This window comes from Coccinella septempunctata, chromosome 5 (assembly GCF_907165205.1).
Source record: "Coccinella septempunctata chromosome 5, icCocSept1.1, whole genome shotgun sequence".
Classification (NCBI taxonomy): domain Eukaryota; kingdom Metazoa; phylum Arthropoda; class Insecta; order Coleoptera; family Coccinellidae; genus Coccinella; species Coccinella septempunctata.
The window spans coordinates 21770449-21787194 of NC_058193.1; the positions used below are offsets into that span (position 1 = coordinate 21770449).

General features: G+C 37.3%; 1 protein-coding gene and 1 long non-coding RNA gene across 4 annotated transcripts in view; one reads left to right on the forward strand and one right to left on the reverse strand.

Moving 5' to 3' along the window:
- Positions 1-16746, reverse strand: part of LOC123313385 (RNA-binding protein Musashi homolog Rbp6) — a 1061117-nt gene that overhangs the window by 148431 nt on the left and 895940 nt on the right. For all 3 annotated transcript variants that reach the window (XM_044898252.1, XM_044898254.1, XM_044898251.1), the window contains one exon: positions 15822-15870. In XM_044898252.1, coding sequence (XP_044754187.1) covers positions 15822-15870 — 49 coding nt within the window. The remainder of the gene's footprint in view (positions 1-15821; positions 15871-16746) is intronic.
- Positions 2650-3114, forward strand: LOC123313391. The gene is made up of 2 exons (XR_006537739.1): positions 2650-2709; positions 3027-3114. It is a non-coding gene; the product is annotated as an uncharacterized LOC123313391 (long non-coding RNA).

Below are 16746 nucleotides of genomic sequence, written 5' to 3' on the forward strand. Positions count from 1 at the left end.
TTTACATCGGCACTTTCGGGCACGTCTGACCTATCGATCCCCGGCAGCGAAATCTGGCCAAATGGGTCAGAACACAAGTTTTTCCATATTTCTGCCGTGTACCTGGATCCGTTTCAAAACAACCGAGACCTGCCGTTTCGTCCACCCCTCCGCCCACGTATATAGTTCGCGGATAATTCGACAGAGATGCAGTTTTCCGGAGGGAGAAGGCAGCGGCTGGCTCATTAGTGTCAGCATTTATTACATTGTTCTTGCACGGCTTGGGCTTTTCTTCGTCGGGAAGAATTGTTTGGAGAGAGAGAGCGGTGCAAAGGGCGAATCGATGTGATGAATTGAACATTCGAGGGGAGGACTTGTTCATGTTGAGTTTTCTTAATGAGAGCGCTGCGTTCTCTCTACTGATTGCTCCTGCACTGGATTAGATGGAAGTTGATGCGAGGGGGCTTTTCCTTCTGAATAACGCGTGATCCTTTATTTGTTACGCAACAACACTGCGAGCTTCATGGTGCATTATTTCAATGTCAATATCCGTATTCGCAAGACAAAAGATGCTACACAATGCACAACGATTATACACTCATACAACTTCTGTATCAGAAGAGCACTGCAGCTGTTTGTTGAATGTCATAACAATTACAATTCCAACGTCTGGATGAGAAGGAGTTCACTCCGCCGATTACTCAAGGGTATATAACTTGTACATATGGGTGCTCCAAAGAGAAAACAACGGAGCAAATCACAAAAAAAACTGCTTGCAAGTAAAAGAATCATATGGAAACTTCAAATCGAAGGACACACTAGAATAGAGGGCCTATTTCTATGGAAAAAAATACACTATCCAAATATGGTAAAAGTGAATAATTTTTGTGTATGGGTCATTCAAATATAAAGTGTGACAATTTGAAAACTTGTCGCGACATTTGCAGAGAAAATGCCGGAACAGGTCAATTTTTTTAGGAGGGACATAAGAGAATGTATTGATATGTAGTTAGCCTAGATCAGTTCCATGCATAAACAAAATATTGCGTTACCATAGCAACGAACAATAACTCATTAGAACAGTCAGTGTGAAGTTTGAGGTCAAAAAAGTTAACCAGAGTTACGCAATAAATTGAAAGAAAGAAGAAGTCCACCGAAATTGTGAAAATCGAAAAATTGGAGTATCGAGCCATCATCAAGTAACTGTATTTAAAGGGGTTAAGAGGTAAGCAGATTTACGAAGATATGCTTAATACCCTTGGTGATCAATGTCCCTCGTATGCGACCGTGAAAAATTGGACTGCAAGCTTCAATAGAGGTAAATTTTCCATTGAAGATGGTGACCGATCGAGAAGGCCAGTTTCTGTGTCTGTCCCCGAAAATATCGATGCAGTTCATGACATGATTTTATCAGACTGTTGAATTGGGCTGAAACAGATATCTGAAGCACTGGACATGAGAAAAAATTGTGCAAAATGGATCCCCAAATGTTTGAATGTTGACCAAAAGCGTGCAGGGGTAGATGCATCGCGTTCGATCTGTGCTGGATTTGAAAACGATGTAGACTTCTCAAACCGAATTGTTACTTTGGATGAGACTTGGGTATATTTCTACGATCCAGAGAAAAACAACAATCGATGGAATGGCGACACTCTGGTTCTCCAAGACTTAAGAAGTTTCGTGTCCAAAAGTCTGCTGGAAAAGATCTTGCTTCAGTTTTTTGGGATTGCCATAGAGTAATCATGATTGATTTTTTGGATAAGAGTATAACCATAGATTAAATAGATGGATCATAAGCTATTTTCCAGACTGTTCATTTTTCAAATTATTCCCACTCCCAATAACCACCAATGAAATGAATTTTCGCTTGTTTTCCCCTCCAGATCGCTTCTAAAATTTCTAAGACGGCGTGTGTATTTGTAATTGTCAAAATATTATTTCAATCATTCACGTCGTAATATTTTGGAAAATAAGCAGCGATGTGCCGTAAAAACGTGTGTTCGAAATAAAAGTGCAATTTATACACGAAAGAGGAAAGCGATTTATTTATTCTGGTAAGTTTTTGATATTTTATTCTTGTTTGAGTTCACGACTTTATGAAATCAGGGGAGGGAGTTAGGGGACGCCAGGGTCGTATTTTGTTTGAATCCCATCTAATGATGGGATTGAAATGTTGAGTTTATACAATCAAATAATTGATTTCAATTTTAGATTTCCCAGAAATGAAACCAGCCGAAGGCAGTGGAGAGTTGCACTGGGTCTTGAAAACAATTTACACTTCTCTTGTAATTTATACTCCAGACTTTAGTATAATGAGAGTAATCGACTTTTACCGTAAATTTGAAAGCAGATGCCATCCCGAGTGAGGTAAGATAGGTAGTTTACCACTTATTTAACTCGCTTTATTGTCTGATTATCACTTTCTTTGGAATTTTGCAAGTGATTTCTGAATACTTCTGAACTTGAAATTTATAGTAGATTCTCTTTTTCTTATTATATCATGCTTTTTTGTATAAACATTCTTCCTGGTTTCGAGATGAACAGTAGAACGAGATTTTAATTGCTTCAATAATGTTGTAATTATAGCCACTACTGTGCCAAACCTGTTATCAGTACTGGAGTTTTTGAGGAAAATGGAAGGAAAATGGGAACAATATCAAGAAACACGAATGCCAGTTCAGGATTTGCAGAAATGAAAGCTTCTTGAAGTTCAAGGATAAAACAAGTGAGGTACATACCTACCCAGGGAGGTATACAAAATTCCTTATAAACTGCTATGGCAAATAGAACTCGTCTTAGGAATGAAGATCCATAAAAATGAGCTGAGGTCATGTTTGGAACTTTTTGTGAAAATCAAAAAGTTTCCTTTATTTCTAAAATGTATTTCAATGTAAAAATTATGCTACCACTGTAATTATGATTACAATAATGACCATTCAATTAGAGCTCAGATATTCCCATTATTTTTATGATTTATTAAATGAAAATGTCTGTTATCAGGATACCTCATATTTCGAAGTAAAACTTCAGTTGAAAAATTGTTGCAGAAGACAAGCGGAGAACAGAAATTAAAAAACAGCTAATTGACGTCAAAAAACCGATTTAAGATTACCAGTGAGTCGTCAGTACTACAAGCAGTTCCCAATTCATTGGAAAGAAAAATTCAAGATGAAAGCTTGGAAAGCCGAGGCAAATACCTAATAAAAAATTTCTTCGAAGACAGCTGCATGCATAAAATATATAAATTTGGCAATGTCCTCGAACAATTTGCTTAAAAGTTACATTATTATTGAGTTAGAGCTTACAGTTTCGTAAAATAACTCTTGATTATTATGCACTATTTGAGTTGCTGAAAAACACTGCTCTTTAGTTTATATGCAATATAACTTAATTCAATTTAAAACTGCCCGTAAAAAAAAATATTGATGCTTCATCTTGAATTGAGGGATTCTTTTATGAGTTACTGTATACAATAAGAAATAATTTTCTATTTCACAATCATTGGTTCATGTTTACAGTATTACATTACTGTTTCATTCCGCAAAATCTGTACGGAAGACTTGAGGATTTCTTCAATGAACAAACTTTATTAGATTCTCATTATACAAATTCCATAAACTTCAGCTGCTTCCACTTCTATTGATTTGAGAATTAACCATTCTAAAGGGAATTTTTTTCATGAAAGTAATTTTTGGTTTTCAGTTTATGCTTAGTGAATAAAATTTCAAATAATCTGTATGTAGGTTAAGGTCATATTGACTATTTGTGAATGGTAACATTGTATTCAAAATAAATTCTTTTTTACATAAGTTGTTTTGGTATTACATATTAGTTCTACATCCCTTTGATTAGTTGTCATAAGAAAAATACTCGAAATCTTTGCATTGAAACATATTTCCATTCGATATAAAATTATTGCCGAATACCTGAAATATTCACAGTGTGACTAGTTCTGAATCCGCCCCTGTCCAGTTCCCCCACCCAAGATATCCAAATTCATATTTATGGCAGTATTTTGTGAACGCGTTTTTGTCGAGATGCTCTATCTCCTGTTTTATTAATCTATGAGTATAACAATAACCGGAGATTACTATTCGACATTACTGGCCCACTCTAGGGGAAAAAATTGAAGAGAAAAGACGCGGAAAGCTATCCGAAGGTGTTGTGTTTTTGCAGGACGACGCCCCTGCACACATATCTCATGTTGCCATGCAAAATTTCGTGATTTAGGGTTTGATTTACTAGAAGTCTGGTTTGCAGAGCAAGAAGAAACAATTTTTTTGAAAGGTCTAAAGACGTTGCAGGTTCGATGTAATATATATCCAATTAAGATGTTGAGTAATAAAATATTTTGATGAAAATTAAACGAATGTTAATTTGTCGTTAATTTTGGGTGAGTTTCCGAGGTCTCTTTCAAAGTTTTGACAGTTGTCAATCAGATAACTGATGGATTTCTAGAGAATAATCCATTCATTATCCTTCTACTAATCCTTTCACTACTACTGATAATCCCAAACACTATAGTGTGATATCTATTAAAGTGAGGTTGAATGCCTATAAAACAAGAATGCCAAATACATTGTATATACATAGTACGACGGCTTAACTTAATCCGACGTTATTCAGAGTTTTTTTTCACAAGCAAGCCTCAGCAACTGAAATTGACAGTTATCGGTCCGTTAAGTTTATCGAATAGATTAACATTCTTTGAATGGAGATTAGAAAACGGAGATTAGTGTCATGAGGACCATATTTAATATATTATGTGTAATACGCAAACATACGCCTCTACACGTGATATGCACCTGTCACAATAATGGAAAGTGAAAAAATTAAATTTCCTCTGGAATATCCACTTCAGTTTTTGAGCAGTGTAATTTAGCTGGTCTATATGTCATTTATAAGGTGAAGATACAGGTGAAATAATATAATATCGAGTATAATATGTTTCGAGAAAGTTTCAACAGTAGAAATGGCTTCCGGCATGGAAAGACAACTAACGTCATTCGTCAAAAATTCTGATACAGCACAGCCCTGAAATATTCTTTTCTCAGTTATAACCACATCCACATCTATCGTTGCCTATTGGAAACAAATAACTGTTTGAACCATCCGAAACGATTGTGAACTCTGGTGGCAAACATGGACAGCTTCTTCAGAAACTATCTCGCTACAGCTGCTAATCAAGGAAGTTTAGGTTAAACGTAGGTATATCTCAACGTGCAACATTCTCCAGCAACGCTGCCCAGCTCCACAGAGGACCAGCGAACTCGAAATTAGGGCGGTCATATATCCTGTAGAGTGCAGCAGCGTACGTTGAGGGTTTATATCTTTCAAAAGCCTCCTGTGAAGACTAAGGAGCATTTCTCCTTGTTAGCAAGTGATCAGTGTTGGTGAGTTTGTTTTTTCTCTTAGTAGGATGAAGAATTACGCCTGCTAGGACGAATAAAAATTTACCTCACCTCATCCTTCATTGATTTCAACCACGATAAATCTCGCCACCGTGAATCTTTCTCCGAATCGAATCTTATCTTGAGTGACCAACCACGTACAGCCATCTCTGTGCGAGGCCGCAATACCTTCCATAATTCGTCAGGACCCCGAGTCCTACGCTATATCGCTCGGTTAGCAGTAATAAATTCAACTCCTGTCGGTCAACCTGCGGTACAATATATTTTATTTAAACGACCGACTGCGATCCCGGTCGGCGCGCGGCGAACTCCGGGCGGGGTTCGGCCCGGGACACCGGAAAAGGGACTGCGTTGCTTCCCGTGTTATTGATATGGTTAAATTCCCATGTCGTCTGGCGATTGTTACAAGGGTCTCTCGGTGCAAGTTTGAAATGCGGTTTTGGCATGGTCGCTCCACGACGGTTCGATATTTCGCATCTTGGTTGGCATCGTCTGACGTTTACCACCTTAACTGAGACTTGATGGACGACGTTGAAGTGATAGAGGGAGTCCAGTGTAAATAGATAAGTCTGAAATTCCTGACAGTAGTTATTAGTAGTTGGGGCCCCTACGATGCTAAATCAGGAATTGCTCGATCGTCGTGGAAACTTAGTGGATTCTAAAGATTATATGATAGAAAGAAAATAAGGTTCTATGATGTATGCACTTTCTGCGGTGGGGAAAGCGTCTGCAGGATTTCAAAGACTTAAAAAAACGTCAAGTGTACATATACACGAGAATGACAGATTAAAATACTGTATATGGCCTACATATCGCTGATAATAAATTTATGTTAATCCGACAGTTTGCGTGGTGATGCTGGTCGAATCGAAGATGATAACAATGCTTTTTTAAATATTTCCCTTCCTGTATATTCAATCGTTTCTGTTTTCATTATGGAAGTTGTAGATAATAAAAGTCTATACAACTTTTGTCTGAAGCAATTTTACGTACTCTTGACCGCTTTCGAGGTAGAGGATGACGAGGGCGAGGAGCTTGGGCATAAATGCGAAACGTCAATGTAGAATCCCAGTCTAATGTACAGGGTGGGCAAAATTGGTGATACCTGAACTACAACTTTTTAACCCAAAGAGATAGAGAAAAATGAATGTACCATTCATGTCGTCTTTTTTAGAGAAACTAATAATGCCATCAAATGCATTCCTCCATCTTTTTTTGTTTTTGAGTTATACGCCAAAATTTAAATTTGGGCGATTTCAACTTTGGTCAATATCTCCGTTTCTGTTTGTGCTAGGATAGTGAAAAAAAACATTATACAGACAATTTTTTGCCAGTAATCCAGTGTCGTACAATGATTTTTTTCAAGAGGTATTTTTGCCGAGATATAACAAAAAGATGTGTTTTTTCTTATGATGTTTTCATAAGAGAAGTAAGTAAGTAGTTTAAAATGCCTTAGAAAGACTGAGAGCGATGTATGATATACTTCTGAAATGGGAAAAAAATGTATTTTTTTAAGTAATTCTAAAACTACTGTTTTCATTAGAAAAAACAGAACTTCATGTTATAGCTCAGCAAATAAACCTGTGGGAAAAAATTAAAGTACGCCATTGGATTGCTATAAAAAAAGTGTCTGTATGATGTTTTCATTTCAATATCCTAGCGCAAACAGAAACGGAGATAATGACTGAAGTTTAAATCACCCAAATTTAAATTGTGGCCTATAACTCAAAAACGAATGAAGATAGAGGAATGCAGTTGATGGCATTATAAATTTCTCGAAAAACGACGACATAAATGGCACATTCATTTTCCTCTATCTGGTTGGGTTAAAAAGTTGTAGTTCAGGTATCACCAATTTTGTCCACCCTGTACATTAATCGCCATATATAACAAAAACGTTTTGACGCGTTCGCTAAAATTTTTAGAAAATGATATGCTCTACAATTTTCAAATCGAATGCGAAAACGATTTGAAACTCAGGAGAGGAGATAATTGAAAAAACCGATTTTTGTGACTTTTATGGCCAACTTTATTGTTTCCACTTGATTGAACTCTCATATTATATATTTTTTCTTATTCTTGAATCATTAGCTGCAGAAAAATGAAAAAAGCCACCGAGCTCGATTATGTACACGTGCCGTTTTTTTTTTAAAGTTTGGCGCCCTCCAATACATTTCGACACGCATTGTCAGATATAAATATATAGTCCATTCAAGAATGATTGACATCCCAGTAGGACTTGAAGCTTAAATCTGTTCATAAAAGATCTTCAATAATTTCTGTAGACTCAATCACAGAAGTGGAATATTTAAATATAACCTAGAAGAGTATTTGAAAAGAAGAAATATTCAAATTCAGAGCATATTAATGAGCAATCAAAATTGATATAATTATGTTTACAATTTGTTGGATTAAAGTAAGAATGTAAACAGCTCTACAAAACTCAAATTACCTTCGGTCAGTGCAAAATCTGAACTTATGGGCTATTACCAACTTAAATTCGATTTTCCATAGCCACTCGAGATGTCAATTATTCTTGAATGGACTATATATCTGACAATGCGACAATGGGAAGAGAAATCACATAGTTTTCATTTACATGACTCGTCACCACGCCACGTGTTTCGCTATCACAGTATTATCTTCATTTTGGAGATATCAGATTCCTTCCATATGTTCAGTGTAATTCAACTGCATAAAGCAGCTAGATCTTTGCATGGGTTTTCACGCCATCTAGGCAACTTCTCTTCCTACCGAACGATACATTTTCGTAAAGAAGTAAATTATCTCTCCCAGAGGGGCAGTTATCCATGTCTTCTATTTTTTTTGAATCTCGAAAAAAGGTTTAAGAGACAAATAAATATCCCAGCAATCAAAAATTTCATTCCAAAATCCAAAGACCTTTCACGTTTTTCCTGTTCTATGTCAGCGTCAGCTAAACAGATTCTCATGACTGCCAGTTGATTGAGCTGAAGGTCGGATCCTTGACCACTACCCTTCGCATCCCTCAGTCCATTTCAAATGACGATTTCTGTCATCAAAAAGATGGACGAAATCACCAAGGCAGTAGAACAGTCTGTTCGTGAGACCACTAAAGCTCTTTATCCAACGTTACCTCTATCAAACGAAATATCAGTACAAAAGAAACGGCCGCGAGGAGCATATGATCAGAATAATTGGAGGGGACTCATTTCTTTGGGAGAGACCGCCGAAAAGGAACTCCGGGCTGCAAATGAGAAGGGTCACGACGAATGATTTATAATTCCACAAAGGGTTTCTTCCAGATTATCCCTCATAGTCGTCCGTTACGAGCGAAGGAGCTCATCGGACCAACGATAACAACCGGAGACCATTCGGGAACGAGAGCGCGCCCCATAATTCGGAGCCGTAATATTTCAGCGGGAATTAAAACTCGGGAATCGCCCCCCGCGACATGATCCCGGATGTACGTCAACGGGATAATCGTTCGCGAATTCGAAGATAAACTTTTCAACTTCGAATGATTTAATATTTCAATTAGGCGTCCGGCACCGCTATCTAAACGACTTCTGGAGGACGCATTCGGACAATCCATTACTGGCATCTCAGCGGCGTAATTCATGGACTCTTCTCCGTCGAGGTACGGCGGTTAGATAACGACAAAGTTTTCCTGATTTGTTAGGGGTGACATGATGAGCCCGCGTTATCCTCACGGAGCCCGGATAACGCAAGCCGGTTTAAAGCACTGCATAAATCTTGAATATTGGCCGGGATATTCGCCGCTTGGCGTTCCAACGGAGTCGCGGATTTTTTTCACGCTGATGAAGTGCGCGACCAATCGCGCGATCGGTCGCCTGTGAAATGAAGAGACGGAGGAACGGGCGATGTGATGAGATTTTGAAAATATTTCTCAAAGAAGCCCACAAAATTCGCTCGGAGCTCATCCTCCGGTTGAAAATATTTATCACTACACTGTACTGATGAGGGACAATCAACCTCAACCTCAATTTTGCTTATTTGGACATCTAGAGCAGAATTTTTCAACCCTTACAGTAAGAAAAATTATTTCGCGACCTCTTAACATTCGCCCCTTTCATATTACCTAGTATTTGTGAGAACTGACATTTTCAACAATTGCGCTTGAATTTGAAAGCGAATTAATTCTCACAGTAGCAAAAACGAATCCGTCCTTCCGAACTTTATTGATTTTTTAGTGGGGTGATTCTCTGAACCCCTCGCGACCACCCTAAAGGAGCTTGGCGAACCCCTAGGTGGTCGTGACATACAGGTTCGTAAACACTGCTCTAGATGATGTCAGATAATTCCGGTTCATTTTCTATATCAATAGATCGAAATAAACTAACAAAATTCAGATTTCTCACGTTCATTAAACACAAATATAAACAAATTCATGATTAGGTACAGAATAAACTTCTTTTTCTGACTTCAAGTATGCTGTTCAGAACATTCAAACAAATTTCCAACCGAAGATTATCTCTGTTTATTGGGTAATGTTTGAACATGAAAGAAAATCAATCGAAACTTTCATGGTGGAAATTTCTTTACGAAAAAAGCATATACAGGGTGTTTTCAAAAGTGAAGCTTTTTATTGACAGAAGGTATAACTCATCAAAAAAAGTCATTTAACAAAAAATTATCCATCTAAAATAACCAAGATGGGCTAAGATACAACCCCTAGAAGTTCGACAAAAGTTCATTGAATTTCAAGTAGGTGACTCCGGAATCGGAAAAACGAAACAAAACATAAACATATGGCTGGACATATGGTTCAGTAGGTACCAAGTTCATCGGATTAGATGCATCAGGTCACTTTTGAGTGAATCATATTTGTTGTATCGTGCAATTTAGGATGAAGAAAAATGTAGAAAATCGAGGCAGTTTCATGAAAGTGCTTAGTTCGTTATGAACGTGCTTATGTTAGTTAGATATGTTGAAAAAGTGCTATGATGTTTCCCCATTTCATTCCATTTTTACGAAGATTGTTGGAATGTATTCTAAGTATTCTTGAATACTTTAAACGAGTTTTACTGGTGAGATTTTGAAGTATTATTCTATTTTTTACACTTGTGCCCTAAGTCACTTCTGTCAGTTGGTATCGAAATGAACTATTTCATAAAATCGTGTAAGTTACTAAAAAATAATGACATCAATTCGGCAATCCTAAGTTTCCATTTTCATTACCACGTAAATATCGAACGACCCAATATCCTAAACGAAACCACATGGTCGAATCAGGAGATAAAAAAAATTTAAAACTTTGATTTCATACAGGTAAAAAGAACTATAAAACTCATTAAAAGGAAGTCTACATATTGTAATATCTCGTGTAGGAAGATCAAGGTTAATGAAAGTGTAAGAAGGGTATCCAATAAAAAGACTACCAAGATGGGATTATAGTACTGATTTATAAAACGTGAGAAGGTTAAAATGATGAAAACACTACCATGTAGTGCTGATTCGACTCATACAGTGGAGTGGAGCATTTTTGGTCTCAGTATTTATGAAATTCAGTTTATTATGGTTTTTCGACATGGTCTCTGTCGATTTTCAACTCCAATTTTCATCAACACAGATGTAAGAGTAGTTTGTGACGAGTGTTGCTCCCCTCCAATCCAAAATGTTTCACATTTTAGTTGAGATAAAACTTATAGCAATCCCCCGAATATATACCGGGAAATATAGTTCTTTCCACAACGACAAATTTCCCTGTTTACGAGCAACGAAAGTGTCCGAATATTTCATCCCCCTTTTCGAAAAATATCTTCTCGTTGTTAGAAACATAAAGATGCGGGAGAGAGCTTATCGAATTTACCGCCGATATATTATTTGGCGGATGGCCGGGGTTAGAACTCGAGCCTCCCTCACTCCCTCGCCATTTTCATGATATCTGGTGAATAACTACTTTCGGTGACCGTTCGGGGTTAGTAGCGTACTATAGATATCCGCATCATACAACAGATAACAAAGGAGCGGCTTTATTCAATGTGTTGTTAGACTAGCGGCTTCCTTTATCACTGTAATTCTCGCCCAAAGTTTCGGTGATAGGGTGGAAAAAACATATTCAGAAGACATGAGTGAGGAACGTATGCAAGTTCTATCTTGTAATTGTATGGGTAGGTTGATTATTGGATCCCTCATCATTAATATTCAATTGTTTTCGGCCAGAAGATAGAACTCATCGAAATAATTGATTGTATCGTCCATATAACACATTATACAGGGTGTCTGTGAACAAATGTGAAGGACTTAGGGAGATGATTCCCTGATCAAAATAAGCAAAATTAGTTCTTATAAATTGTTATCGAAATCGACCTCCCTTCCAAGATATAGCCTTCAGAAGGCGATGACGAGTTGACAGTTTTTGATTTTTTTTCACGGGTTCTGAAAAACACTGATTCATAAAATTATGCATAATATGAAGCACTAATAAGAAGTAGATGCAACTCACACAATTCTTTTAGATCTCATAACTTTATTATTAGAGGTTGAAAATAGCAACCGCTTATGATATTCCTTCGAAAATTGTTTTCGTGGGATAGATTTTCGAAAACTAAAAGTCTCTTATGGTTTCCCAATCAATTCTGGAAAAAAGTTTCTTGCCAAGTTTCGATACAGTCGATACTGTTCATTCCATTTAATCGTATAAGTGTTCCATAGAATGACTACCTCCCGCTAAAATACATGCTGGTGAGTTTATACTTATTCCGAGAAAAGTATCGACTGTATCGAAATTTTGCAAGAGACTGTTTTTTCCCAGTAATGAATGGGAAACCACAAGAGATTTTTTTTTTTGGAAAATCTATCCCACGAAAAAAATTTTTGAAAGAAAATCATAAGGGGTTGTTATTCTCAACCCCTAATAATGAGGTAATGAGATCTGAAAAAATTGTGTGAGCAACACATACTTAGTGCATTATTTTATGTATTGTTTTATCACTCAGTGTTTTTCAGAACCCATGAGAGAAATTAAAAACTGTCAACTCGTCATCGCCTTCCAAAGGCTGTAACTTGGATAGGAGGTCCATTTCGAAAAAAATTTATAGAAACTACCCCTGCTAATTTTTATCGAGGCATCATCTTCCTAAGTCCTTCGCATTTTTTGAAAAACACCCTGTATAGCGGAGCTATCATCCCCCGAAATATAATGAGATTCCCTGAAATTCGGAGGGATTCGGAATCCCTCAGTATTGTGTACAGCAATTTATTGACGAAAATTTAGGGAGTAGAAATTAATTATTTCATCCAACCGGTACATTTCACCAGCGGTCCTACACATGTCGAAATTGATAAATAACATCATTACAAATTTGAACCTTTCCATGTCATCTCATTGTTTTAATTCTGGTTTCACGAGTGATAGGTGTTTTTAGCTTACCTACATGACACATAAGAATTTGACCTATGGTTTTCTTGAACGCATTGCTTTGCCTCATTTATCCGTTTGAAAAGTTAAATCTTATTTTAACAGTGAATTCCGTCCTGAGAGACCTGGATGCATCTAAAAGTAACATCTTTGTGTTGTGATAATGTTCTTATTGTTTGTAAACCTGTTTATGTCAAAGTTATTGTTTATATTCTCACAAATATATTTCCAGCCTTGAAAAAGATCCGAACTAAGGATCGAAACGTCGGCACTTCAAAAAGGATAGATTTCATTTGCCCTGTCCTCAAGCCACAAACTTACAATTCCAATTCGACATTTATTTTTGGTGTATTCGTAGTGTATAACCCTGTATAGTTATGTAGGACCTTGGACAAGTTGAGCAGAATTTCTCCTGAAAGGAATTATACCAGGATAGCTCTTCTCTTCAGGTGATACATTTTAACCCATAATTGCAATTCGAGACAAAGCCGCGGATAATTCCGCACAAATCCCATCATCCGCATATCGCTCCTGTGCTAAATTCGAATCGCCAAATCTCGTCACAATGCATGATGCCAAGGGGAATAAGCCAGCATGTTTGTGTAAACTTTGCTCTTAGCGATAAACGAGAAGTGAAAACTTCACAAGTATGAGGTAAACTGTTTATTATTGTTGTATCACATGCATCGAGCTAGGAGTTCAGAACGAGGCGGGTGCACAGTAATCTCCTGTGAGCTTGTATAGTTTTTATTGGATAAGTGTGACGGGAGCTATCTACGGGTCCATATAGCTGGATGGCCCATTGAATTGTCCGACTGACATGCCAATTAAATTTCAATTGTTCGCTTCCAACGAATTTTCTTTTCATTGATTTGTCACTTTTTTCATTTTAATACTCGAATATTGGGATCTCGAAGTCAGGGATCGGAAGACAGATAATGAATCGGTTGCAAATATTACTTCCTACAAGCTAACCCACTTCACTTCTTCATAATATTAGCATATATTAGCACGAAAAAAAAATTCGACAATGTACGAAGGCTTGCTTGTGCATGCATCACTGAAGCATCACTGAATCACTATGAGAACGTATGCCCAACTGGAGAACTTGAGGTCTTCACAGATCTCACTCCTTTACATCTAGTGATAGATAGGGTAGCCCATGGGGCCATCTAGGAAGGTACAGGTAATGAGAGAATTGAAAGTCAGGAAGCCTGGTCCTCTCTGAACAAGTACATCTAATTAACGAATCTACCTAGTCATGTAACGTTTAAAAAATTAAGCATTGAGAAGAACTTCAACATGATGCTATGTAAAAGTGAAGAATGGGATAAAGAATACAGGTTGGAATACTCCACCTAAAATTCTAGAGTTAATTCAGTTAAAACCATTAAGTAGTATACAGATGGTTCAAAAACCCTGACATGACAGGCAGTGGAATATAGAGAGCAAGCACAAAGTAAACACTATCGTTAGGCTTCTGCTAGAATATTTTTAAGTGAAAATACTTCAATCTTGCGTAGACATCAAATTGCAAAGAAATTTTAAAGTATGTAACATAGTCATCCATTCTGATATTCAAGCCGCTATCAAAGCAGTGAACCCCTATGTCATCGACTCAAGGGTGATATGGGAGTGCCGGAGGAATCTCAATGAAATTGGCAAAAAGCACAAGGTCTCTTAAGTCTGGGTTCATGATCACTTTGGCATCAAAGGAAATGAGGAGGCCAACAAACTCTCCAGTAAAAGAGCACAAACACAACTTACTGACCGAGAGCTTTTCTGTGGCATAGGAAAATGAACCTATAAGGAAGTATATTTTAGAGAAGGAAGAAACCAAAAGAGAAACACTCTTCTAGGAATGGATCAATCCAGAAAATTCCTCCGGAATTTTTAAACTGCAAAATCCAAGAAGTATTTGCATCTGAGTAGAAATACGTTACGCCTCAATGTTCTCCTCACAGCACGTTGTCCCAGCATATGATGAGAATGGGCTTATCAGAAACTGACGAGTGTAGATTCTATGGGGAAGAAGAGGAATCAAAAGCCTGTGCGAGGAATGTCTTGGACAAGAAAATCATAGGAGGAATAAGGACTTAGCCTCCTTGAAGCCCTTTCAGATTTTGGGTTGAGGGGGTTTTATCGCTCCACGACCTTAAAGGTCTATTGTGCCCCTCATGAAAGTCTTCTCGCCATTAATAGCTCTCCTTCAGTTTTAGAGTTCTAATGAACTCCAGTACCTGAGATGGCTTCAACCAGGTTACTTCCTTAATGTCACATGTTTGCACTCCTCGTTTTCCAAGTCATTTTCTGCTAAACCTATTCTCATTAGATATTTCCTGAGGCAGCAATGCCCTATAAAGAATCCAGTGCACATTCTTTCTGAAATCCAAATACTTATAAGATCCTCGCAATATTAAAGTTTCGAAGAAACTTCTTGGAACTATCCAACCCAGGAATCTAATTCATCCTTAGCATTCGCTTCTCTCTAAAATTTTCTCATTCGAAAAAATTCTGTTCGGCTAAACTTGGCTTCAATAACTAGAAGTCTAACATAACTTGCAGAACGAGAACGCTACTGACCTATACATAAATGCATCGCTCCCATGAATTTCCGGATTCAGGTTAAGGCAATTGCATCAATGAGAAAGATAAAGAGACTCCAGTATCGAAAAACGGGCAAAAATTCCACATCAAGACAAGAACCATCTCATTTGAATTGTATGAGTCCCCGAATAGGTGGATGCAAATCATGTCAGGGAAGTCCAGAAGGGAAAAGTTTCATTTCACAAAATGGGAAGTTGAGAAGTTCCGTCCCAGCTGAGTTGACATTTATATGACAGGTGGTTGGCAAACAACAAAATTGTATTACACGCTTCGTTCATGCATGCACAAATGCGGATCTAGAGGAAACTCGATTAGAATGAACGTAGGCAAAAAGAATGATTTGGTGCCCTGATCTGACTCACAAAAATACGGAGGAATGTTTAGGAAGGATTTTTTTGACGGTTTGAACTGGTTTTACTAGTTCGATAGTATTCGCATATTATGATTAAAAAAAAACTTACCTCTATGTCTATTTGTTTGCTTGTCGAACATCAGCATTGCGTCTTCTATCTGGAATTGAAAAAAAAATCATCAGTACACGACAAAAAAGTTGAATTGCATTCATGTTTGTTGATTCAAAACATCTCATGATATTATATCACAATTATATTATTACAGGCTCTTTATAAATAATTGTACAATCGAAGTGAGCCTCAATTTTGAAATTCTGTAATATTTCGATGTCAACTGCTATGTTTTGATCGTATACAAAGACCTTCTATATAGAAATATTTTATTAGGCATTATATTAGATTCGCGTAGGACCAATTTCGAGTAATCTTCCATCGAAATTTACAAAATTTCACGTAACGTGTATTCAAGATATTTATGGTCACTAGTCAAGTAAACTCATAGAATTAAAAATAGAGTATAAGCACAGAGTTATGTGAGTAAACCATGGAATTTTGAAATCTGATTCATATTGTGCGAAAATTGAAAAGACCTCAACACCTAGCATTAAACTGTAGCGCACTGGTTCTTAACCGGTGGTCCGCGGACCACTGGTGGTCCCTGGAAGCACCCAAAGTGGTCCGCGAAGCCATCCTACAGGACATAGGGTTGAACCAGACTGAAGAGCACTTATGGATAACAATTATTTTATATAAGTTTTCTAGAAAAATGCCACCGAAACGAAAGTATGATGGCTATTATATTGAACTGGGTTTCTTCAATAGAAAAAATGGGGAGACTAGACCCCAATGCTCTCTCTTTTCATCGACATATTTATGCGAGTAGGGGTTTTCGATTCTACTGATGATTGAAAACAAGCATCGAAATCGGTTGGATGCCAGTGCCGACATGCCAGTTTGGCATTAAGTACCTAGCACTGAACCAAGGATTCATAAATTGGTGAAGAGTATGCAGTGAAAAAAATCGCACTGAAAT